This window comes from Magallana gigas, chromosome 3, assembly GCF_963853765.1.
Source record: "Magallana gigas chromosome 3, xbMagGiga1.1, whole genome shotgun sequence".
Taxonomy (NCBI): Eukaryota; Metazoa; Mollusca; class Bivalvia; order Ostreida; family Ostreidae; genus Magallana; species Magallana gigas.
The window spans coordinates 56,782,983-56,810,024 of record NC_088855.1 but is presented as its reverse complement, the minus strand read 5'-3'; the positions used below and the strand labels follow the sequence as shown (position 1 = coordinate 56,810,024).

The following is a 27,042-nucleotide window of genomic DNA, read 5'->3' as shown; positions in this document are numbered from 1 at the left end:
TTAAAACTGTACAATATGATAATTTGTCAACGCCGATAAATTTTTTAAACTTTTTTTTCGAAGAAACTTCATCCCCGAAATCTCAAAACATCACATACTCCAAAAGCATCGAAATATCTTCCACATTATCATCTAAAGGGAAGAAAAATATGAAATACAATAACTGCTCGGTACATCGCTTTTAAATGTAATCATCAAAAAAATTCATCGAAAGCAAATAAACATAAAAGACAGTGAAACATGTATGTCAAATTTCCGCCCATTAGTTTAGACAGTAATATTTTCGAAATGCATTGTGTCCCGTTCACATGTATGTGTTTACACATTTGTTCAAATCAGACTGCGATGAGTTAAATCCTCAAAATTTGCCACCTTAATGAAAAGTGCACAATGGCTTTTTTGGACTGGACGAAATATTGCCGTCCAATAAACTGTCAATTAATCAGTTGTATTTTAAAGTTTTTTGCAGCATAAGACGGAGTTATGCTCCACTCCATCTTATTCCTTAAGTTAATCAATGTTTTGCAATGAATAGATATCCAATATTTACATCCAATTTTCTTGTAATACTCAAATTGATTTGTCCATATGTATTTTTTTTATTATCAAACATCTTTATCATCATAACATCATAATTTAATGAAACATATTATTGAACCCCAGATACAGTTCGGTTTTTGCTAGGCATCTCAGGAAATTTGAATGAACATATCATTGTATGGAATTAACAATAAATAATGGAGGTTTTAAACGAGTTCGCTTATGTCATATATTTCGGACGTAACTTTAAGAACAACGATTAAACAGGAAGATCATTCACATATCAAGATAATCATTGACGTTAAGTGTATATTCTACAATGATTTTACACGAATCCTATTTTAAGGCATCGCAATTGATATAATCGAACATATCAATGCTAGCTTTAGATGAACACAATGAACGAACAGACTCGATATTTGTTATTTGTCCTTTGTAATTGATGTTAAAGTATTCGTCGGTATCCTCGCTATTATCTGTTTGAATGTCTGATATGAAAAGGTTGTTAGAATACATCGTTTCACAGCTATAAGCATTCACTTTTTCGTCGATTGTACATACTGGGGATGCCAAAATTTCTTTTCGTGGTTTCTTCTCGATATCAGCTGTATCTTGAATTTGTTCTGGACATTCAAATTTTACCGTTTTCTTGCCATTTCTCTGTTGACCTTCGTTTGAGTAAATAAAGAGCAATTCTTCTGTATCTTTTTTTATCGATGATAGATTTATATCTACTTGTTGGTGTTTCGTTTTCTCATGAAGTTTTTTCTTGTGTGTCATACTCAAATAACTACCATCTAACTTTTCACTGATTTTTTCGCAAGCTCTAGGCAATGGATGTTGGTTGACATGGTAATCTTTGTTATTGTCATGAAATGTGGTATCAATGGTCAGTCCTGAACAAGGCTCTGGTTCTCTGACGGCAGTTGTATTGTCTTTAGGATAGGTGGAAAAGCTAGGACTTGGTCCTAGAAGATTTGAATGATCATGAACATCGGATGATACTGTGTCGTCAATTGCAGATTCATGAACTCTGATTGGGGGATCAGTCACATTGTGCATGGAATTCTTCCGTATTTTGACACGCCTTAAAGATATTCTTTATTAGAGTAGCAATGATCTTTACAATGAGTATAATTTACAATGATATTAATGTAAGAAATAGGTAAATTTTTTACCTGATACAAACCATGCCAATGATAAAACAGACGATGACAGGTACTGAGAAAGGAAGGATGCCCACTATTAGGATTTCCGTCTTGTCAACTATTTGTTAAAAATCCATTTTATCACTTGTTGATATTTGAAATGTTAAAAAGGAGGAAATTCTTAGTGTTCAGGTATTTATTGATGTTTGAATAATTGCCGTTGAAACTTTAATTCAGTGGAAAATTTGATATTCTAGACAACTCACAGTGATTTGAGTCAGAAACTTTTGGATTTTTGGTCATTGTATCAGATGTTTCCCGTCCTGTCAATAAGTCAACATTTTTAATTTAAATTAGTAAAATATTTAAATAAATATGGTAACGAAAGTGCTAAAACTTTTATAAGTGACAATATACCTGAACCTGTAAATGTAATTACTGATTTGTTTGCCAGACAGCCACTTGTTGGGTCACAGTACTTGTCCAGAGAGCAGTTACATTGTTCTCTACACTGAATTCCAAAGAATTCTGGTGGACAGGTCAAGGAGCAGTTATTACCTGTTGTGCCTGGTTCACATTCTGCAAATTTTAGTCGGAAGTTTAAATGCAATGTAGAATTTGTCAAAAACCATATTTGTAACATTTTGTTAAATGCATTATAATTATTTTGTTTATAAATATTTAAAAACCATAAAAAACAATATAAAAAAAACTAAGGAAAAACGCTTTACATGTATTATAATAAATACAGCTACTTTGATTTGTTGAGTGTTGAGAATTTCAGTTCTCCAAAGAACACAAAAAAGCTTACTACTTGAGTATGGCGTTATTGCCATTCTTATCTAACGGTGTAAAGATCTGCAATTTATATATAAATTCCATTTGATTAAAAAGTAATAACTTATTACGTGGTGTCTGCATTCTTAATATATTTTATAATCACCACAACTAAAACAATTAAAAAAATTTGAAAATTGCACCCTCCTTGGTTCTGTGATAAAGGATTGTTTTCCGCCATATTGAATACGAACTTTTGAAAAAAATTATAAACAATGTATAAATGGATCTGTAGACTGATTTATTATTTACGTGATCAAATTTAATGAAATCAAAACACACCTACCTATACAGTTGTCTCCACTATTATAAAACCCTATGCAGCATCTAATGACAATGCTGAAATAATTACGACACAAAATTACCACAATCTAAAACATATGTAATGCTAACAAATTAAGGTTATAGAATGTGTGGTTCATATTTTAAAAACACATGTTTAATAAATTGTTATGATAGATAGATAGATAGATAGATAGAAAGATAGATAGATAGATAGAAAGATAGATAGATAGATAGATAGATAGATAGATAGATAGATAGATAGATAGATAGATAGAAAGATAGAAAGAAAGAAAGAAAGATATATCGATACCAAAATACTTAAGACACTAGAAAAATAATATTTAATATCTAATCTTATTAAATAATTTTAGAATAATCAATTTTATTCTAATTGAAGTCACCATTTATAAGTTTAAATGCAGTTTTGTCGGCGTCGAAAAGGTTTTAGAAAACCTACTCTTATACTTTCATGTTAAATACCGAAATCTGATTGGTTTACACGCAATTTATGATCCGTTTTATTATTATTATTATTATATATTCCTTTGCACCCGTCAGTCCGTCTGTCTGTCTGTCCGTCCGTCTGTCTGTCTGTCCCACTTCAGTTTTCCACACTTTTTCCCTTTTAGCGTTTGAGGAATAACATGAAATTTGCTAAACAGCTTCAAAATATCAAAATACAGATCACGTTTACACTTTTGTAGCGTCTGGTCGACATGTTTTTGAAAAAATAAATTTTATATATTCCAATATTTTATTGTTCGGATTCGTTATCGGGTTCTGTGTGTATTGAATAAAAGAGGAAAGTATGTAGTCAGTAATAATATCGTGAATTACTTGTACAATTCCTTTTATTGTTTCTAACAAACAAATAAATTCTGTAAAATAGTGTCAAGCATTATGTTGTAAATTTAATCGACATGGTTTTTTGTTTAATACAATCGGGTTCGTAATAGGGTTGGTCTGTTGATTTGGGGTACAAAATACGGCAAGAAATGATATTCTGCATAACAGTCCATTGTTTTCACAAATTTCTACCAGCAAATACTATATGGACTTGGCGAAATTGCAGGAGATAAAATAAAGAGTATTATTTTACCGATGTTTTATTCAATTTCTATATCAACTATGTAGTTTGAATTTTCTGTGTTCTTTTATCTCTCATTAAAGCATAACATCTCGTTTATAATAGTTTTGAAATAGATGTATGTTTTCAAGCTTTCATAGACCGGTAGGGGACGTGTATTGCTTATGCAATTTTTTTCATCTATTATACTTTGAATTATTCAATCAAATAATTCTGGAAAACGCCAATGCAAATTAAATATCAAAATATAACAAGCAGGCTTCGCATGATGCAGTTCGTTCAAACACATTACATGTTTTTTTTCCCCGATCTATTAATATATATATATATATATATATATATATATATATATATATATATATATATATATATATATATATATATATATATATATATATATATATATATATATTGTTTTACAGCATGAGGATCATTTTAAGAATGTTTGTTATGAAATTAAAAAATAACATTACCTATCTGGTGACATGCAAAATCCAGTATCACGTTCACTTGGACAGACAGTCACAAGAAAGCTCAAACATTGCACAATACACATCCATAATCGGCAATTCATTGTTTAGCAGAAATATTTTATCAACTAATTATTATGAGTGTAAGAGAAAAAGTTGATGTCATGCCTGACACGGAACTCCACATTCATGTTTGATTTATCCATATTTAAACTGAGTTTTTTTTTTTTTTTTTTTTTTTTTTTTTTTACATATTAATATTTACAGATATATGTCAAAAGTTATTTCCTCAACAATTTTTATATTAATTGTTAGAAAAGACTCTTTGTTAGGAATGAAAATTACATATATATTATACATTTTCTTTAATCTCAACAAGTAAACACACATACTAAGCATGATGTTTTATAAAATAACATATTTGGAATTTTGAACACAGGTACCACTTAATTTTCTGTGGAGATTCTGATATTGTTCGTAGCCAAAATCATGCTACGGTTAATGATCTTTAACAAAACAATAAAAGGCTAATGAATTACTCTACTAAGGAAGAGAACACAAGCATTCAGCAGAGGAAATTGGTCGCAAACCTAGCTACACACCAGCAGGACAACAACGACGAAGATGGTGAAAATGATTTGTGTTCATTAACAGATATTGTCACATCGAAAGAACGTTGAATTTTAAAACAATGACTACGAGGGTCAATCAAAAATACGAACACATTGTGGTTGCCTATTCTATTTTTTCAATAAAATCATAAGTAACACATTAATTCATGCAATATCACCTCTTTTACTGGCTGAGTATCTTTACTTTGCAACTAAAAACTGCACTATATTACTTGACATCCTATTTGTTCACATTTGTTCAAGAATCATAGGTTAGTTCTCAGAAAGTTTCATTTTTTAATGTATGTCTCTTAGTTTACAGTATGAAAACTCTACACATCAGATGATGCTATTATTCTTTTTACCAAATATTTACAGATATTCAATTGTCTTTCGGGCTGGTTGATGTCCAAAATACAGTTACCACCACGCCCTCAAAATGTGTTACCATCGATTGGCCAATTGTTTTTGACATATGCTTTTCACCATTTACATAATTTGTATAAGCTTTTTTCCGAGTTAAATTCATACTGTTTGTTTCTCTCTGTGACGTCGGCGAAGTTAACGTTTTTAGTCAATTTTAAAGAGAACAATATGTCTTTAGTAACTGATTTCTATTCAACGAAACAATATATCTCGTCATTATTTGGTAAATAATATAACAGGACAAAATTTTATTTGAGGTTTTGAAATTATTGGGTTTTAAGTCCAATTTGTAGAAATATTACTTCAGACATTATATGGTTTATTGTTGACGTAACACACGTTTTAACCGTGCGCCGTGGCCTCTATTTTGCAGGAATATATTTTAAATTAGTTATTAGAAATAACAGAACGTCTTTAGTTTTTTTAATTTCAAACTGATTGAAACTATTGCTAAATTGCCCACCAAATTTAGTAGTAATATGACGTTCAGTAAAAAAGCTATGGTAAAAGTCTTCATATTTTTTGATTGACCCTCGTAGTGTTCTTTTAGTAGTGCACAGGTGTGTTTATAACGAACACTTCCTTGCTACAACTACTATTATCGCTATACCTTATGCATAACTTAATTCAAAGTACTGAAAGAACTGAAAGACGGGGTCAAATTTATCAATTGTACTATAAATGTTCTTTACCTACGCTATCTGGAAGTAGTTTTTTCTCCTTTTCGTATATTCATACTTGCAACTTCTTGATCGTTGCTCTTTTGTTCAGTATTTTGTGATCAAATAACTTAGAATATTACATTTAACTCGAATCAAATTTAATGAAACTTCCAAAACAACTCATTGAATAAGTTTCATAGCTAAAATCGTTGAATCATTTAAGAACTATTTCTTATGAGTCAAAGAATATTCCGGATGCATTCGTAAATCATCGGGCCATTCCGTAAAATGCCGGATGTAAACAGATTAAGAATGAACATCAATTGCCTTATTCGTTTTTGTTTGAAAGAACTGTTAGACTAATCTTAGAAACATGAAAAAAAATAATTCACATTTTTTTTGAAGAATTGATCTATATTTATTGAATATGTGTACAAAACGGTCATAGCAATTACTGCATTTTTTTTTAGCGTAGATTCAATTGATTGAGTAAGTGACTCAGGTGACATAAAAGATTGACAACATGTTACACAAGCACCCTCTTGCGGGTTCACAAGATATGTCGAAGGAAAAATAACATTTTTCATTACATCGATGAATGAAGTACCCGGAGAACAGATAGTAGAACAGCTTATAACAAAATAGCCTGGTTCACACTCTTTGAGCAAATGTGTAATCTGTTGCGTTGTTCGATGAAACCCCTTAAACAAACGTTTAGACTGAAATTAGTACTTCAGGTCAGAAGTTTTTTTTTATTAAAAATACATGTCAATTCGTTTAGTTTATTTTGAAAATTCATTTCTTCGTGTGACGCAGGTCAAAATAGAACACAAAGTAGACGTATTGCATTCACGAATAGACTGTCAAATACGAAAGCAGGAGTGTTCTTTTTGTCTGCTATGATATGATAAACATCCGTTTCTTAATTATAAAATTAAAATGCTCGTTTATATTGATATCATTATCCAATCTATTATATACTGTTGATAAAATGCAAATCAATTCGATATTTTGATAAGTGTGTTACATAGATGGAGGAGACACAACTCGATCTATCTTCAAAGAGTCCATGTGATGTAGTGAACATTTCCCAGTTTTCAAAAGTTAAAGATATACATCCGGAAATATATTCAGAACCCATGTAGGTAAATTTTGATCTCATATCACGTGCTATGATAAAATTGAAATAATAGATCTATATTAAGACATTAACATTTTCCCTAATTATTTTGTACGCCAACTTCCTCAATAAATAACTGTTTTCATGAATTTTTAATCGCTCTCAGCATTTATCGAATGAATACAAGTGCAATGTATAGTTCCCACATATATAAACTCAATCACTAGTGAAACATCAATTATAAGAGTTACAGTATAACAACATACTAAATCAAATGTTTTCAATGCCTTTTGGCTATAGGTTATGGTATTTGCCCAACAAATAATACAAGACGTTTTATTCATCCTAAATATGTCGCTAAAAATTTATGCGCATTTTACACATTAATCGCTTTAGTATAGAAAGATGTATCTTTGTGTTACTGAGTATCAAAACTAAACAACTATCAGTGATATAATCTGACACATAGGGTTCAGCTTCAAATGAACTCGTATCTAAGGGTCCAGATTCGTTATCTTGGTGCAAGGCATTTTCATTTTGTCATCGTAACTGACGCCAAAGTACTCATCAGAATCCTCGTCCTGTATATAACAACTGTTAGAATTCTCAATACCGTCATTGTTTGACTGCAATTCTTCGTCTTGGGTCCCATTTAAGCAAGCTGGAATTTTTTTTAGGTGAGATTTCTTTTGTATCGGTAACCGAGTTTTGGAGTTTAAAATTAATCGCTCTACTGACACCTATATGTTGTTGTTGATCTGAATTGCTATGATGCGGTTGTTTTCTGTCATGTTTGCTCAAGATAGAATATTGTTATGTTTGTTGTTCTATGTGTTGCTTATGAATTGAATCATAATCGATATAAGTATTTTGTAAGATTCCAATTATTCTCTCATAAACTGTGTCAAGTTGACGCCAGCTGAAGTGGATATTTTCTTCACTCTGCTGTGATGAGACATCCGACGTTTTTCCGATGCAAGGAGTTTGACCACCACCAATAGCAATTCTTTCATTATGACTGAGAGACACATTGTTACTATAGTATATTCCAAGATTTTACAAAATTCAAATGAAAAGTCACTGACATTAAGTCCTTCTGTTGTCGGGCATTGAGTTCTGGCGTTGAAAACATCATTATCTTTCGGTGATGGTAATTCATCTAAAATAAGGAAAAATAGATCATTTCCTGTTAATAAAATGCGTTTTGATATTATTGTTTATATGTGTCAAACAAAACAATTGGTAGGGTTTTTCCTCATCTTATTCAACATTCCTCGCGCTCCAAAAGTTATATTTATAGTATAATTTTACCTATTGTTTTCATCATACTTTTTGTATGCCATCTTCTTTATGGCAATAAGGAGCTGTAAAAATTATATTTAAAAAAAACCCCAATAAAATAAGCAATTTTTAATGATTTAAAATTTAATAAATATATCTCTGATACAAACTGTCCATACGATTAGAACAGCAATGGTGAGAATTGAGAAAGGAAGATCATACGTTACTAGGAATCCAGTTCTTGTATCGGCTTGTAATGAAACATATTAAAAGAAAACATTAATGTAGATACTAACTCAATTCTACACACTAGCACATTAAAACAACCAATATAATTATAAATTGTTTATTTATTATAATTTAACAGTTCTAAGATAGTTTAATATATTCATTATTGTGCACTTGCATTACATGTCATGCCAAAAAAAACAAACCGCTACATCTAACTTAACAGTTTTACTTATCTTTGAAATGTCTTATTTTACCAATAAAATCAGAACATTTTCTTTTTGGTCATACTTATAAAACACCACCAATATCGTAAAAACAATAATAAAAAAGATTGATATAATGCACGTCTCTATACAAATACATGTATGGTTAAATAAATGCAGTTAAAAGGCTTAGTGTGATGCATTGGGAAAAATTACATTAGATATAACAGATTACTCACAGTTGTATGACTGAACAGCTGCTGAATCATAGGTCTTCGTACTAGACGTTCCAAGTCCTGTCAACCGAGCCACGATTTAATATTTACATTAGTAAAAAAATATAATTGCTTTTGTTTCGGTATGTTACTCGAGTCGAGAATATTGAATAAAAAATTCGAAAACAGTGCTAAACCTCTTTCCATCGAGTGACAATAATAAACCTTATTCTACAGATGTAACTGTTTGCCCAACAGCCACTTTTTGGGCCACAGTACTTGTCCGGGAAACAGTTACATCGTTCTCTACACTGTAGTCCAAAATATTTTGGTGGTCAAATTACAGAGCAGTTCTGACAAACGTAGCCTGGATTTCATTCTTTTACAAAAAAAATTTAAAAAAAAAAGAAGAAAGAATTAAAACTCAGCAAAAATGTGTTTTACTTAATTCTACCACAAGGCATCTATTTGTATCATGATACGTACGGCTATTTTGACTTGTTGAACTTTGAGAATTTAAAGAATTAGGTACAATTTAAGACATATTTTACCCTGTTTTAGCGTGAATTGTAAAAATATCACAAAAAATTGAAATGTAAGTTTATTTACACAAAAATACCCATAAATCAAGAATCTATAAATAGTTATGTGATAACACTTTCACAAGTTTAATTGGGACGTCAAAAAAAGTACATTTTCCCCTAATTTCCATACAACTGAGCAGAAGACACAAGTTCTTTAATGGTTTTTTGAATTGAAAAATATGTCCGCAATATTATAACTTTATCATGTAATAACACATAAAATATATCATTTTAGTTGTTGGCGACGGCTGCGGACACATTTTCCTCTTCAAAAAACTACGAGAAAATGTGCCATTTTTCATCATTTTAGACTAAATCTTCAAAATAAGCCAAAATGTCTATACAATTATCTCCACTATCATAAAAAAACAGTACGATATTAGAAATTATCTAATTACCTGCATATTGTTTACACAATCATGGTCAATTCATACTGCAATGACAGTTTATTCTTCGTAACAAGCCGCCCTAATTATTAAGTGCACTATGACTACTGAACAATGCCACGTGCTAATTGTTCCAAATACTGCAGATGCAAAAGAAATATTTGAACGAGACGAAGTATTACCGTCCAATGAAATGTCATCTTATCAGTTGTATTTTCAATTTTTAGTGGAATAGGACGGATCTCTGCTCCAGTGTAACGAATTCCTAAATGTTAATTAGTGTTTTGAACTTCATAGATATCCAATATCTTATGTCGAATTTTTGTATAATTTTCAAATTGATTCGTGCGTTTGTATATTTTGATTATCAAACATTGACATCAGACATTAACATCATAATTTAATTAAACATACTTTGGAATCACCAGATACAATTCTGATTTTACAATGCATATGCGAAAAGTAAAATAAATTTAACCTTGTTAGTAATAAACAATAACTTGTATAATTTACTCAATATGTCCATGGAGTGTTAAAGGAGTTCACTTATATCATATATTTTGAACGTGACTTTATAAAAAATATCAAACAGGAAGTCAATTCATGTATCCAGTGAAGTGGGTTTTCTTCAATAATTTAACTTGAGAATCCTTTATCATGGCACCACAGTTGATATAATCGAACATATCTTTGCTAGCTGTAGATGAACACGATGAACGAACAGATTCAGTATTTGTAATTTGTCCTTTGTACTTGATGTTAAAGTATTCTTCGGTATCCTCGCTTTCCGTTTGATTGTCTGTTATGGAAAGATTGTTAGAATATATCGCATCGCAACTATTCGCATTCACTTCATCATCGTATGTACACACTGGGGATGCCAAATTTTCTTTTTGAAGTTTATCTCCGAAAACGGCTGCATCCTGAATTCGTTCTGGAAATTCAAATTTCACTGTTTTACCGCCGTTTTTCTGTTGAGCTTCGTTTGAATTGATATAGGGCAATTCTTCTGTATCTCCTTTTCTCGATGTTAATTTTCTTTCTTCTTGTTGATGGTTCGATTTGTCATGACGTTTTTTCTTGTTTGTCATTATGATATATCCATCTAAACTGTCGCTGCTTCTTTCGCAAACTGCTGGCAATGAATGTTGGTTGACATGTAAATCATTTCTATTGTCTTGAAATGGGACATCAGTATTCCGTTCAGGACTTGGCATCCGTTCTCTAACGGCAATTACTTTGTCCTTGGGGTAAGTGGAAGAGCTGGAACTTGATATTCTAAGATTTAAATGATTATAAACATCGGATGGTGCCATCTCTTCTGTCGCAGATTCATGAGCTCTAGCTGAGGAGTCAGTCACATTGTGAATGGTTTTGGTCTGAGTTTTCGCACGCCTTAAAAAAATGTATTACTAGTGTATCAATGATTATGACAATAAGTATAGTTTTCAAGTCTTAAATTGTTTGAAGAACGCAAAGATTTTACCTGATACAAACCAATCCGATGACAAAACAGACGATGACAGGTATGGAGAAAGGGAGGATGGCCATTAGCAGGAATTCTGTCCTATTATCATCTACTAGTTTCACACATACATTTAATAATGAATATATTTCTAAGGTCTACATGTAAAAGTCTTTATTTTGAATGGTTATCATAAATTGCGGGGTATTTGCTAATATATTGATCAAGACATTAAACTGTAACTGTTATTCAAATGGTTTTGCTTCTATTATTGTAATGAATGATCATAGCACACAATATCATCTAACAGGTGTAATTTTTGTCCTTTTTCAATTCGTGATTTTTAATAATGTTGTAAACAGTTTTTTAACAACTAACCAGCCAGAGTGATCTTGAAACTTTTTTGAGAATATAATTATGCATAAAGATACGCACCGAAAGTTGAAATAAAATGTATTGCTAAATTTGATTGCTCTTTGATACTCACTCTGAATCGGTTGATAAACTGTTGAAAATGTTAAATCTTTGGTCACTTCCTGCTCTATTAAATATAAAACAAAAAATTCAAGGAGGTAGTTTTCCACTTAGCACTACGTGTAAAATGTTCAATATAGCGAATATCATGTATTTATATTACTAGGTTTAAAACGAATGGCCACAGGAATGTATTGTCCATAGTGGTCATAGATCTAAATACCTGATTCTGTACAGTTTGCACTGGTTGTGTTACACACACACCCTCTTGTAGGCTCACAATACATGTCCGAGGAACATTGACAACGTTCAGTACACTGACGTCCAAAGTACCCGGAGGGACAAATACTGGAACAGTTGGTACCAAAATAGCCTGGTTCACATTCTATAAGGAACAGTTCATACCAAACATAGCCTAGTTCACATTCTAGAAGCAAATGTACAATTTAATATGATAATTAATATCGATGAAACCATAGCAATTGCTTGAAATAACACTGAGTCTAGTGTCCATACAATGAAAATAAAATGTCACCGTGTCTGCTTCATGTTAGCTTGGTATATGCATTGTTAACAAAACAGATAAAGTTCATAACACGTGAAAAGTGTTTAAATATCAAGGTTGAAAAGTAATAGTACTTTTAATTATACTTATATAATCGTAGAAGGGTTTTTACCGTTCTTTTTTATTATCTTTAAATGACATTAAAGTATTGAGTAAGCGAATCAGGTGACAGCGACAGAAGTCTTTTTATTTTCAACAGATAAATGTGTTGAAACATCAATCACCATTTTATGAAAAAAATATATGTTGTCTTGATTATCTTTTCTTGTAAAGATGTAGTATATGATTTTCTTATTTAATTATACTAAAAACGTAGTATACTAATGTTAAATGTAACACTTTTGATTCAATTTCATAAATAAGAACAGTGCTAATGATAATGCAAATATCTTTTACCCGTATATATTCACTATAGATCAGGGGCCCGTTTCACAAAGATTTCCTAAGATGTTTCCTAAGACAGAACTTAAGATATGTCTAAGTTATAACTTAGGAAGTTCCTAATATTTGTCATAGCTGTTTCACAAAACTTTCTTAGCGTAACGCAGTTGACTAAGTCTTATCTTAAGATACATTGTAAGCCACTTTTAAATCATCTCGTTAATTCCTAACTTTTATCGATCATGTAAATTCTGTTCAATATGGCACGGGTGTAAACTTTCTAAGAAAACGTAAAACCACATTCCCTTATTCACCTAGAAACCAATTAGAAAAAAAAGTTAAAACGTGTAAATAGAGTGCAAATAGTGTAGTGCCAATGTGCATGTCCTGAAATTTTGTATATTATTTTACCTTCACGTGCATACACGAGTAGATAAAAATAACGTTATAATATCGTATATTCTTTGAAAACGGTTTTTTTTAATTTGAGAGATCGCAGTATATTTCTTGTTTTCTGCTACATGTACATATCATTCTTGACACCATGAATCATTTGAAAACATTTGTCACAGCTAGAATTTCTGTTATTCTTTATAAATGACCGAGTTCATTTTTTTGTCCAGTTTATCCATTGCAAATAGTCCGCGTTAACAAATACAGATATGCTAAATCCTAAATTATAAATACCCGTTGAGATATCCAAATATTATGACTTTACTATATCTTACGGTATATTTCAAAATGGAATACAATACTCACATGCAGTGACAAGTAGGATTTAGAATGGAAAGATGTGGAACTTTTAAACTAAGTTTAATGTAACGCGTGTTTTCTTGTGATGGTTGATATAAGAAAAGGGTTTTTTAACAAAAGGTAACATTGCAAATAAATGCATCTTGGCTGATAGAGGACGCGAGGATAAAAGGCAACAATTTCTTAATGAAACAGCAATCCTAAGGATGATTTAGCATCGACATACCTAAACCACTTGCGGGTCACTCCAACCCCAAATCCAAAGAAAACACCTAAAATTTCTTTCGTAAAAGAAGAGCTTATTTGGTGGAGGGATAGGACAAATCATCCAGTCATTCGGTATTTGAGTTTTATTTAGTATTTATTCCCATTTTTATCAAAGTACTTAAGATATCAGTGATTCCCGGGCATGACTAATTTCATTATAATCAGCGCACTAGCTACAATGTATAACAATACCCGCTACCCATAATTTTGTTCAACTTTAATGTGCATGTAATTCTTTTCATTATAAAATAAATAGTCGCCATGTTAAGTTTGTTCCTAAGACATCGATTTACCTGTCTTAAAGTTAAGACATAACTTAGGAATTTCATAAGATAATTTGGAATAATGAAACGGATAAGTAATGAACTTTGGAAAAAGTTCTTTCCTAAGATATAACTTAGTCCTAAGTATGCTTTGTGAAACGGGCCCCGGTATACTACATTCAAAATGATCCATTGTATTTTCAGATTTTTTTAAAAGAGGAAAGACTGATATTTTTCATTCTAGGATTTTATCTAAATTCAAAATGCTGATAAAAGAATGAAGTTATACATTAAGCATAGTTTTCATTTAAGTGAAATCCCCTTTAAAGAAGTATGTAGGAAGACAGTTGAATTTGACCCACATAATTCACCATTTTTTAAAGTGTTTTGGGAACAATAAACTGTTATGTTAATTTTTAGAAGAGGATATATTCTTCGCCTATTTATCTGATTTATTTGAACTCAATTGCAATATATGACGTCAGAAGTGACGCTATTTCTATAATTCAATCAAAATCAATGAAAAAATAGACATTTTTCTCATCTTTTAACGAATGGGAAATATAGAGTGCATGCTTGAACAAGGAAATTTTTTTTGTCAGTTATTAGTCTATGCCAATTTCATCTCTGATTGAAATGTTTTGTTTGTTCAAGCATGCGCTCTATGTTTTCTGAAAGAAAAACTTGAAAACAAGCCGTTTTATGCTAAAAATGCAAAAAATGACGGGAAAAGGTTGTCTTATGATATCATATTTCTAAATTGTGGGCACTTGAATCAAAATGATATAATGTAAAAACATAACATAATATCTGTATAAAGAAAAAGAATTACAGTAAAATGATGATGTTCATTTTAGGGGGCCATCCTTTCAGTTCTAAGGAATTTCCGTCTGGTTAGCACTATTTAACAGTGTTATAGTATGTTTATTTCTCAATCTACTTGAAATTATATGTATTTATCCATTTTTTCCTATTTTATTATTTCAAGTTTCTAGACCTGTCAGTGATATTTTGTATTTATAAAATTTCGAGATTCATGCAAAGTATTTCAGAACCCCAACTTTCATTGTATATGCTCTCAATTAATTCTCTAATTAGATGATTGTTTTCACGAACAACCATTTATATCAATTCATCCATCCATTTATCCATTTATACATACTCCTCCTGGCCGTCTAATTGTCTGTTTGTATGTCGGCTCGTACATGTATATCGTATTATGGTAGTTTGATTAGTTTCATTTGCCGAATTCTTTGCATTAAACGCACCATTTTGTAAGAACAGCAAGTTATTTTTGCCATACATATATGAAATCAAGTAAGTCCTTAAAAAAAACCCAACTTTTCCCTCCTTTTTATGAACAATGAAGGCCATATGAATTTTTATATTCAAAATTCCTAAGAATTACATAGGAGTAAAATTTATTCCCGTAAATTTGTGATGATCCTGGCTTTTGTATTTCAAAATTCGTTATTTTACTTTTGACGACAATTTTGTTAACAATAGTTTAACATACCAATGCATTCGTTTTCTTTTAGGTAAAAATCTTTACAGCATCTAATGGATGGGCTGAAACAAAGAAACACATACGTAAATATTTTTACATTTATACTTTCATTTGCCTACATTAACAGGATGTTGAAAGATTGTAAACCCTTGAATAGAACATGTCTTATCAATATCCATGTCCAATGAATGCAATGAAGATACTGAAAAGGAAACCACATTCATTTTTTTTGCACTAACGCAGTTATGCATTTGAGCAATAACAAGTTGAAATAGAATTTTAAAAAACAGTTTTATATGCTTAAAAGTGTTTCGGTAGATGTTGTTTTACCATTTCTCACGTCAATCTCTAAGCACAAATCTGTTTGACTTTCTGATTGTCTTAAAATTTTTGATTTGACATTTTCGCTGTGTCGTAATAAACATATCAAGCGACAAATAATGCCACTAAACTCAGATTCCTCGTTCAGAATACAGAACAAGCTAGGTTACTACAAATAAGCAGAATTAATGTCATTCTTAAACTATCAAAAATCCAACCTGTATAAAAATCAAAACACACCATTTGATAGTGCAATTCCAAAAGAAACTGTAAAATGTCTGAAAGAAACTACCATTTGATAATTTAATGCTGTCAACAAAACAACTTCACTCCATTCATACAACATATTTATAAGATATGCACCTCATTTGCAGCTACTGCAACAATTAACAGCATTAGACCAAAAATTTAATTCAAGTAAAATCCAACAATGTTTATATCAACGAGTGTTGCCCTAAGTAATGTGAAGAAAAAGGTTAAAGTTTGGTCCTCTATTGTTTAGGTTGTGTTACGGTTAACAAACATTGGTTGCCTATTGGTGTAATAACATTTGAATTACAATGGTAACTTATTTGCTTATAATTCGATTTTGATAAAGGGAATGTTCATATAGTCGTAAAGAAAAACATTTCCCAATAAAAATATTAAAGTACTAGATTTTGACCCGTGCATGCCCGGGTTGACATTGCATATGATATCGGACATTTACGAAATAGATACATCGACACACCGTATTGTTGACATTTACATTACAAAGCTACAATAATGCTATTAATTTCATTGCATTCTGCTTAGTTAGAATAATCTATCTGTGCCTCGGAATAGACCTTCACCACAGTTAAGATGCCTCCCATATACCCGCAAAGAAGCAAAAATAAAAATGCAGAATCGCTCCAAAACGATTTTGGAAAAAAAGGTAATGAGGCTGCATTAAAGATAACAGTCAAATTTTCATCTAATAATTTATTTCATTTTAATGAAGAATTCAACACTTTTCCACCAACGTTTTTTACTCGCCTCGAATTTACACACCATGTGACATTCGGAACTCTCGGGATATTTTCATATTAAATGCACTGAGTTAGAGTTATTATCTCCTATTTCCTTTGATGAACACAATATAAGACAAATTTTCAATGAAAATTGACACGTACTTGTAATAACATTTCTGAGTTTATCCATGCAAATGTAATACCGTGGAAACATAAACTAAAGAGCCTCCCGTGATTTAGCGTGAACGTTATGCGCATGTGAAAGATTTTAAAATCGAAAAATTCCAGATAATTTCCGGATTTTTTAAAGGAATTATCGTTGATTATTAATTGGCGAAGCTTGATTGAGAAAAAATAAAAACAAATTGGTAAACTTTAAGTACCAATGATGTTTAAAATATACAAAACAAAAGACAGTACAGTTTCGATTTCTCGGTATTAAAACCCAAAAATTCGAGTCTATTATTTTGATATAGTAGTATAGAAATACATTTACATATGGATGCCTATAACAAAATACTGAAAAAAGCTATTATCGTTAAATTTGTTCAATGTATGAAACGTTTGATCAGATGAAAAATCATTAAAAACTCACATACCTATCAGGTGCCATGCAAATATTGGAACCACTTATATTCTGGCAGACTACCAAAGTGAATCTTAGATACAGAAAGCAAATCCATTGCTGAAACGCCATTGTGTAATCGGACGGAAATACCAACAGTTGAACTGATAGTATACAACGTTAATCTAAATGGAAAAAACTTGTTTCCTGTAAATACTATATTTGTTATGCACAATTTAACTAGATTCAATTTCCTTATAATTACTGTAGTTCGAAATAATCTATCCTTACAACGTTATGGTTCCTGTATTAGATTTAGCAGTCACGATAGGGCTCTGCAGGCATGTTCACGAAACTTTCCTAAGATATGCCCTAAGTGTGTTCCTAAGATTTGACTTAGGAAAAAAGTAAGGAACATCCTAAGATCAACTTAGGACACGTCTTAAGATGTAGCTCGACAGTTACTTAGGAACATTTTAAGTTAGAATATCCTTACCTTCTACAACCATTTTTATTTTTCACATTTATTCATTCAGATCAAATTTGAGAGACTTGTGTAGGGATGAATCATTAAACATTTTGCCAGAGAAAATTGTACGTCTCGGTTGTTAACACAATAGGCCTAAAACCAGAAGTTTTAATGTATACATTTTAAAATTTTTACATTAACCTAAATACAATGTATATATCAGTGCCCAATACCAATTTAGTTTTTTTTTTTTTTTAAATGAAACACACAATAAAAATATCACACGCTCCCAAAAATTCCAATAACTGTTCTTTTTAAAAAAAAGAAAATATGTTTTAGGACAGAATTTGCTTACAAGCAGAAAATTATGTAAACAACACGTGTGTATTGTCATTTGATAATTAACATTTGAGAATCTTGTCATTCAAGTATATGTAATACATAAACACGCGATTTTCATAGAATTTGAAACGTTACATGAGGAAACACATGTACTCGTACAAACACAAACAATTTCCCTTCAATCTGCAATATATAGAATACACGAGCATGTTAAATAAGAAATAAGTTGTAATATATCTCGAAAATATATAAAAACAGTTCATTCAACATTACAAATTTTTTAAAGATTATTTTTTCAGAATAAATTAAGGGATAAAAATTAGGATTGATCACGCATGGCTTATATAATGATATAACCCAATGTTAATTTAATTTTTAGCAAATAACATTTAAATAATTGTTATCAAAAATTATTATAATCAAACAATGAATGTAGCTCATTTAGTGTACAGTGTAGATAAAAAAAGTGAATAATTTTCATTCGTCAAACAGAGATAGTATTTGCGAAAAAAAATTCTTAATTCTTCAGCTTCAAGACAGGCATGTAGCAAGGGGGAAGTGGTGAGAGTTCGGGGTCCCCCTCCACATCATTTTGTTAAAATGAACATACATGATAGAATAAATGACTACCCTCCCCCCCCCCCCCCCCCCCGTCCTCCCGGATTAGGAATTTGATGTTTGCTCCTGTGACATCCCTATTTGGTATAATTCACATTGTAATTTTAAAAATGATGCTATTCATTTTCCTTAAATGCTGATAACCTGTACTTCTATAATCTTTCTTGAAATTACGCTGGCTTCTTTGAGTTCATGAAATGATTCAATCAGAATAAACAATTATTAGATCTTGCAGCTTGATTTGTTAGCACGCCTTAGTTAAACAGATTATCAATAAATATATTCAAAGTACTTGTGCTTTAAAGATTGGTTTTGTTAATTGTAAGTATGTTGTTTTTGCAGACAGAATACTTTATTAGTAAGTCTGGATAGCATCATCTTATATATATCCTGTACATTCACAATAGTTTAAAATATATTGCACGGAGTAAATCTTTTACATCGATAAGCTTTTTCATGATGAAATAATCATTTGCAATCCTGTAATAAAGTTTATGAAGATTGCTCACTTTGAACGTTAATTTAATTCATCCACTTATCATTTTGAAACATTCAAGGAAACACTTATAGTTAAAGCAGAACACTTATACTTGAACATTTATGAGGTAATTTGAGGACAAACATATCATAACTGAAAAACCGTTAAAATCCGTTATGAAATATGAAAAAATCAGAAATTTAAATCTTACTTTTGAAAATCTGAACAAAAAAAACATGTTCTTGTATTAAAGACATAGAGGTTTTTTGCGATTTAGCATAATCTGACAGACCTATTTTTCTTTTTTGATGTATTTATCGATGTATTAAAAAAATAAAATGCCAGATGACTGTTCAGTTTCCTAAAACTTTTTGGATGAAATCATCCAAAATTATATTCACATATTACATGATGACAACTAAGAATTAAAATAATGTCTTTTATTTTATACTGAAAAAGTTATCCCATAAAAATGTGCACAGTCTATTTTGAATTCGAACAATTTACAAAATCATGCCATTAATATGGATGATTAAATTTCAACTTGTGTGAATTATGAAATCAGCGTACTTAAAAAAAAACATCAAAAATATATAATCAAATAAAAAAGCAGGATATTTGGTATATTACAGTTTTAATTCCAATGATCAGAACTGCTAGGACAAATATAAAGACAGGAACAATGGTCTATTCCAGGTATTTCGTTCTTGTTTCGGCTAGTAGTAAGTGTGTTAAAACGGCGTGGAGTTTTAAGGTTACAAACAACATTCCAACCCGGCAATAAAAATATTTGTCTTTTATTAATGACCAAATATCGTATTTGTACTAAATGACTGAATCATATGCTATGTATTCTATCATAATGTTTGTTTTGATCTGAACTTTGCCTCGAAATGATAACTGTATTGTATTATTGCAGTTTTTTAGTTGTATATTGAATGTGTTATTTATATGTACATGTATATCCGGCATCGATGAAAACGGACGAAAGGAAATGAGAGGATTTGAAAGTGTAAAAGTGGTTAATCATCTTGAATTGATATGGCTTATTTCATTTTTTACCAAATATTAATTATGAAAACTTAGCAAACCGTCAACCATCTCAAAAATCCATCAAACGAGATACAAAGTCAAAGCAGAGCAACACAGGCCTCCAAAAAAGATAAGGTAGGATCAGGTGCCTAAGAGGAGTAGGAATCCTCTGCTGGTGTCGTATAATTTAAGGTCCGCGCTGTAAAATGGTCAGGGGGGGACTATTAATGTTAACATTTAAGGTCCGCCTTTGCTCTAAAAGGGTCCGGCCCGTATAAGAAAAGGTCCGCCTAACATAAAAGGTCCGGGGTATATATTTTTTCATTTGTATTTTTTTTTCAATTTCGAGTATTTTGTAATAAAATAAGTAGTATTGGTTTGTAATTCTTTAAAAGGAGTACTTACCCAAGGTGAGTTTGTAAACATCCATCACGAAGTGTAAATGAAAATACATAATTTTACATGTAGTTAAAATTCACATTTAAAAAACAGTTTAAACCTGGGTTTTTTTTTATTTCAACATTAATTTTGCCAGTCGATCTTATATAAACAGGAAATGAAACTGATTGGTGTCACTAATTAAACAATGGCTTTAGTCAGGTGTTATATACACACACACCACCCTGAAGGGTTCACAACTTCCGGTGTTTGACTGTTTGAAATAATCATGTAAACAATGGACATTTTATACGTCCTCTTTTTGCACATCTTTCCAATATGATACACGCTTATGAACGTGACACGTTACAAAATCAAATATTTTTTACAATTAAGTTAAATACCGATACCTGCAAGCGGTATGTATTATTGGTATTTTTTATTTGCATTAGGGCACATGTGTAAGTTATGCTAATTGTAATAAACTGTTCAATTCTTTGATCCTTTTTTCTATAATTATATTTTTGGATCAGACTTTTGCCTTTGTTAATATCAAAGAAGGGGAGTATTCAAAGGAATTGATTTGTTCATAAGAAATTAAACACATGTAATATTAGCAAAGAGCCACGTTTCTTCGGCTGTCTTAGCATTTTGTATCTTAAAAGAATTTAAGGTGATTCACTTTAAAAAATTTTTAAAAAGAAAATATTTGTGTGAAAAAGGCAAATGTTGACACCCAGGTAAAAGAAGATGGGTGAATAAGGCGTGTAAATTGCCTATTTGAGGATAGATAAGATACTATAAAATTAAAATATGAACACATCTCATTATTTCTTTCTAGATTATTGAAAACAATGTATATTTACCATAACATCGATTTATAAATGTTAAATATGTTAAATATTTGGAATAGGTTGATTTAAACTGGTGTATGCGTGTCAAAACCTCCAAATAGTGTCATCTCTAGAATTCTTATTCCCCTATCTTCATTTATTTCAGATTCCTGCCTGCTACACCCACATATAGCATTATTTTTTTTTTCACAAGTATCATATAAACATTATGAAATGCATTTCTTGGCCCCTCCCCCAATTTAAAGACTAAAAAGGCCATTATATGAAAATCAATACCGTCAGACAAATAGGCCAAACATAGCTCAATATTTTAAGATTATTTAAATGAGACGGACAATCGTTTGCAATGGATTTCAGGCCTTTGTCACATTTTTTAAAAAGTCGTCGGATAAAACTTAATTAGAATATGGTTTACTACGGTAACTTCTCTTACTATTACATTAATTTTACGATCTTTTTAGGGACACAATGCATATATATTTACATGTACCGAGTCTCATTCCTTTAATTGAAATATCTTACGATGAAAATCAATTATTTAAATACTTACAATTAATGTGTAACTACTCTGAATAAATAAAAAAAAACTTCCTTGAAGTCAATTTCATGTCCACTCCAACATTAAGAAGATCAAGTGAAAAATATCACAACAAGAATCAAATGAATATTAAACTACATCCATGTATGACCAGTTCTTTCAACGAGGCGGACCTTTTCTTTAACTATAATATTGGGTCCTACCTCTAAAATAAAAGGTCATCGGGTAAAAATACTGTGAATTATATTTACATACAGCATTTCAATGGGGTGGACCTTTTCTGTACAATGATAATTATTGTATCCTACCCCCTAAATAAAAATGTAATTTAGATGAACATCAAAACTTGTTCAAAATGTAATAACTACTTGTACTTAATTCATTGTTTAACTACAGTTGTTAACAAGTTTTTCTCAACGTGTGAACCTTTTCTTGAGCCTTAATATTAGATCCTACTCCTAAATAAATGTTAAATCTACCTAGAGACGTATAAATTATTAGTATATAATCATACGTTCCTGACCTACTGAAAATTAAACAAAGAACGAGCTAAAAAGACAATCTAAGTTGTGTAGAACACTACAGCGGAGACATTTTTTCTTTCACAGTTCAGGGGTGTATTCTGATTAGCACAGGTGTGAATGCCTGCATGGCTTCTTTTACCCGTGTTCACCTGTCGTGAAACCCTCTGTTAATACATTTACACCGGAAGAGATTTAAAAACAAAGGGACTAAATAGTGTGTGCAAATTATTGTGAAAATACTCCTGGTCTTCTTTTTTCAGATTCTAATACAATTGGTCTAAATCTAACCCGCTATCAATATTTAATATTCCAAAAGTAATTTAATTAGTAATACGGTCATACATGTACGATACGCAAATGTCCGATTGGATTACATAAACAAAGACATCTTTAAGATACATGTACAGGAGCAAAAAGAATAATTACTTTAAGAGAACTTTTAATAAGTGACTACGGGTAGGACCTTTTCTTATAGGGGAAAGCCGGACCCTAAATGTTAACATTAAAGGTCCGGCCGGACCATTTTACAGGGCGGACCTTAAACTATACGACACCGGTCACATCCGCCATGTGCCCAATGTCATATCGGTAAAATGTCATTATCGGGAAAAAATGTCACAATTTGGTGAAAATATCATGATCGGGAAATCACCGGAAAAAATCCGTGGACAATTCAGTATTTAATCAATAGTCCATAGCAGAGCAAACACGGAACTTTGGAAATCCTCAGAGGCAGAATTAGGTGCCAAGGAGGAGTGGACATCCTCTGCTGGCCGGTCACCACCGCTGTATGCTCTTTGTCTTAATCCGGTAATCCGGAAAAAACGGAAAAATCCGTGGACATTTAGGTGATTAATTATGGTCTAACAATTAGTATAAAAAACTAATTATGCGACCAAGTGGAAGATTTTTTGTGTTGACAAGGTCGTTGTATCGACCATAGAACTTACGAAAAGATGACTGCAAACGTGACTGTCGTTGTCTTGTTTTATCAACTTTTCTTTGTCAGTAGCTTGCCTCGTCTTAGAAAATGTTCATACGAAGAGCATGCCCTTGCGTATAGAATTAACTGAGAGACAAAAACAAATATGCAGGTGATAAAGGTATATTGCTACATAAGTAAGGAAAGTTGACTACAGAAAAATAGAAGTCATCGCGTTTATCATAAAGTTTTGTTTTTCCGTTTACATCAATGTATATTTCCAGTGAAATATCCAAATATGAAACAGATGACGCAGACTCTAAGTTTGATTACGATATCTATATGAATAAGTGCTAGTGTAACATTAGCTTGTGACAATAAAGATATTCATATTCAATAATGTTCTTATTAAAGACGTAGTGATAACTGTATAATCTATCGTGATTGTTTCAGTCATTTTTGTTTCTGTAAATTTTAAAAGTTTTATGCAAGGATTAGGAATTTCTAGACTATCTTAAAAAAAGCATCGTTTCTTGAGTCTTTGATATTATACTCCCACCCCTTTACTGCTTTGAAAAAAACCTACTTGATACGTCAGAGTTTACATTTGTTGAGTTATAAACACCCTCTTGCTACGTCACAATATTTGTCAGGTGAGCAGACACAACGTTCTTGGCATTGACGACCAAAGTATCCTATTGGGCACACCAAGGAGCAGTTATCACCAATATATCCCGGCTCACATTCTATATCATATTTTTGCATTTTAGTATCGTATTGTTTTAGTTCTTAAGACTGTAGCTCTGAAGAAAATGGTCCAGCTTAGGTCAAGAACAAAGACATATCTTATTTGTAATTTATTAAACGTGGGTATGTTAAGGCTTCCCACAGCATTGTGTAGAAAGTCACTTGTCTGTACTTCGTACACAACTTTGACGTCACGATCTGCATTCCATTCGATAGTTCTCAGGGAACGTAACGATAAAAGTGAATTATATTGAAACAGTTATAATTGGCTGATTTAAAGCTTCGCTTCAATTAAGGAGACTATTTACAAGTTGGTGGTTTGGAGACTCTCCCTGCTAATTGTAAACAACTGAATGAAGAAATTTCAATGAATGTAAAAACAACTTGGCGAAGGTAAAAGATCAATACAATTCTAAAATATTTTACGCAGTATTGGTAAAAATTATGAGTACCAATATGAATCATGCTTTGGAAACCGAGGGGTATACCCCAATTTGATCTAAATCGCTTTTAATTATTAAAAATGTGCCTTCTGTTGATGATTTGATGAAATAGTTTAACAATATCTTTAATAAACGAAGTTTCTATTTCAAGACCAAGCAAGAACCTCAAAGAATATCACATAACAAGGGATTTTTTAAAAAGATATTTATAATTTAATGTCACAAATCACCTGCGCCTATGCGATTTAATAGATAAGTTGCAATGCTAGGATACGCTCGTCACGTGACAACGAAGTACATATGAGATCACAAAAATGCATCAAATATAATGTTTAACATTGTTGCCAATATATGTTATTCAAAAAGCAAGTTTAGTTTAATCTCACACAGTCTTTGTATGGATATAATTTGCAACGCGTCAATAACTAATGATAATGTAGTGTTGATGTATCTTGTTTTGAGAAAGAAAATATGAAAATGATGTCGTTTATAGGGAAGAGAGTGCTAAAAAGTAAAATGGAAATTATTTTTATTAGTTATAATATTTTTTTTTAAAAATCGGTTTGCAATGAATATTTGTTGGTTTATGTTCAACCTTTTTAAGATGATAAAGTTATTTTAATAGTATAATTTACCTGTCAGATGGCATACAGTACCCTGAGCCATGTCTGTTTTGGCAGCATGCCAACGGAAAGTTAAAAAAATACACAATACAAATTAACAATAGGTGTTCCATTGTCAACCTTTTGTGGTAAAACAACTGATTGATCTGATCAGACTATTTATTGCCAGAGTGCCTGACACAAAACGACGTAATGCAGATTGAAATTGTTTCCGTTGTGTTGCCTAAAGTACATTATTATATTAATGAGTAAGACATGCATAACAAGGCATAACAAGACACTTCCTTAACATCATTTTACTATCTATGGTTTGCAGTGAATCAATGTGTCATCCATGAAAATGACATTATTAATATTAATTTTGATATGTGCGAACGTTATAAGATACCCCATGTAATAACACCATTTTTAACAGTTTTTTTGATGCAGGTACTTTGCAAAGTAGCTGGTCTGTAGGTGTAATAATTCCATTTCTTAATCAAAGTACTGAAGAACTGTCGGGACTTGATTTTATCGATTATTATCAATTTTAAAATCAACGATATGTTTTTTTGCATGGCAAGTAGTTTCTAATCTGTATTTGAATTACGCACATTTTTATAGTATGAATTCTCGAACTTTTCCGACAAATACTTTGAGAACACTTGAATTCCATCAAACCGTGTATCAGTAATCGAAATGTTTCTAAAAATTGTACACATCTGGATCGACGCAGCAATATTGAACTCTAGTCTCGTTCAACCAGACGCTCGGCCGTCTCCGGTAATATCCGACTACAAAGAGAGACTCTCTGCTTGTCGGAGATTTACAGATACAGCCGGGCGTCTGGTTAAACGAGACTATATGACTATACATGTATTAAAATCTGGCGTAGGAATACATACAACTACAAAATATAATTAAATCTTTCGTACTATATAAAATTTTTAAGGTATTTATAAATACTTTTCCTTGAAAACCAATGGTACAGCATACAGTACATCGAATTTATCTATTATTTTCAAGATGTAAGTATTGTCAGCTGTGATGATTTGTGCTTAGGTCCAAACACTGTTTCACTTTCTTTCACTTTCGGTTTGCCAGAGTAACTGCATAGGAGAGTTGATTAAAATCAACTCCCAAAAATGGTAACACCAATGATGTTTACAATTACAGGCCTAGGAGATAACTCTTCTTAGTCATCTGGCAAAAATATTTACCACAGTGTTGAACAAGAAGATTCCTTCGCTGGTTTGCAAACAATTGTATCATATCATAAGCGACGCACAGTTTGGGTTAAAGCCAGGTTATAGTACCACAGATGCCATTTTCGCAGTTACTAGTTTAGTATTTTTGTATATGAAAAAAAAAATATTTGTTTTTTTGTTGATTATAGAAAAGCGATCGAAATTGTGAATAGAACCAAGTTATTGTACAAACTTCTAAAAATGGAGCC

General features: G+C 31.3%; 1 protein-coding gene and 1 long non-coding RNA gene across 6 annotated transcripts; both read right to left on the bottom strand.

Moving 5' to 3' along the window:
• Positions 1 to 2,138: 2,138 nt before the first annotated feature.
• LOC136274147 (uncharacterized) lies at positions 2,139 to 4,585 on the bottom strand. Its single transcript, XR_010712445.1, has 3 exons — positions 4,371 to 4,585; positions 2,812 to 2,864; positions 2,139 to 2,267 (listed from the first exon to the last, which is right to left on the bottom strand). It is a non-coding gene; the product is annotated as an uncharacterized lncRNA (long non-coding RNA).
• A 4,068-nt stretch (positions 4,586 to 8,653) lies between these two features.
• LOC105331999 (uncharacterized) lies at positions 8,654 to 25,838 on the bottom strand. Of its 5 annotated transcripts, none has more exons than XM_011434411.4 (6): positions 25,620 to 25,838; positions 15,771 to 15,823; positions 12,249 to 12,410; positions 12,039 to 12,092; positions 11,573 to 11,663; positions 8,654 to 11,481 (listed from the first exon to the last, which is right to left on the bottom strand). In XM_011434411.4, exons 1-6 carry the CDS (start codon positions 25,718 to 25,720, stop codon positions 10,683 to 10,685), a joined length of 1,260 nt encoding a protein of 419 aa, XP_011432713.3. In that variant the 5' UTR covers positions 25,721 to 25,838; the 3' UTR covers positions 8,654 to 10,682. The 5 variants fall into 5 exon arrangements, with proteins under 5 accessions (XP_011432713.3, XP_011432714.3, XP_011432711.3 ...); XM_011434412.4 differs by lacking the exon at positions 25,620 to 25,838 and adding an exon at positions 17,674 to 17,827; XM_011434409.4 differs by having other exon boundaries at positions 8,655 to 11,481; positions 11,573 to 11,666; positions 25,620 to 25,770.
• Positions 25,839 to 27,042: the final 1,204 nt, after the last annotated feature.

Coding starts and splice junctions, on each gene's coding strand:
- LOC105331999 (XM_011434409.4), bottom strand. CDS start 25,720: ATGGAACACCTATTGTTAATTTGTATTGTGTATTTTTTTAACTTTCCG. Junction 12,093..12,248: donor TGCAAACTGTACAGAATCAG/GTATTTAGATCT, acceptor TATATTTAATAG/AGCAGGAAGTGACCAAAGAT. Junction 11,667..12,038: donor AGTTTATCAACCGATTCAGA/GTGAGTATCAAA, acceptor GTGTGAAACTAG/TAGATGATAATAGGACAGAA.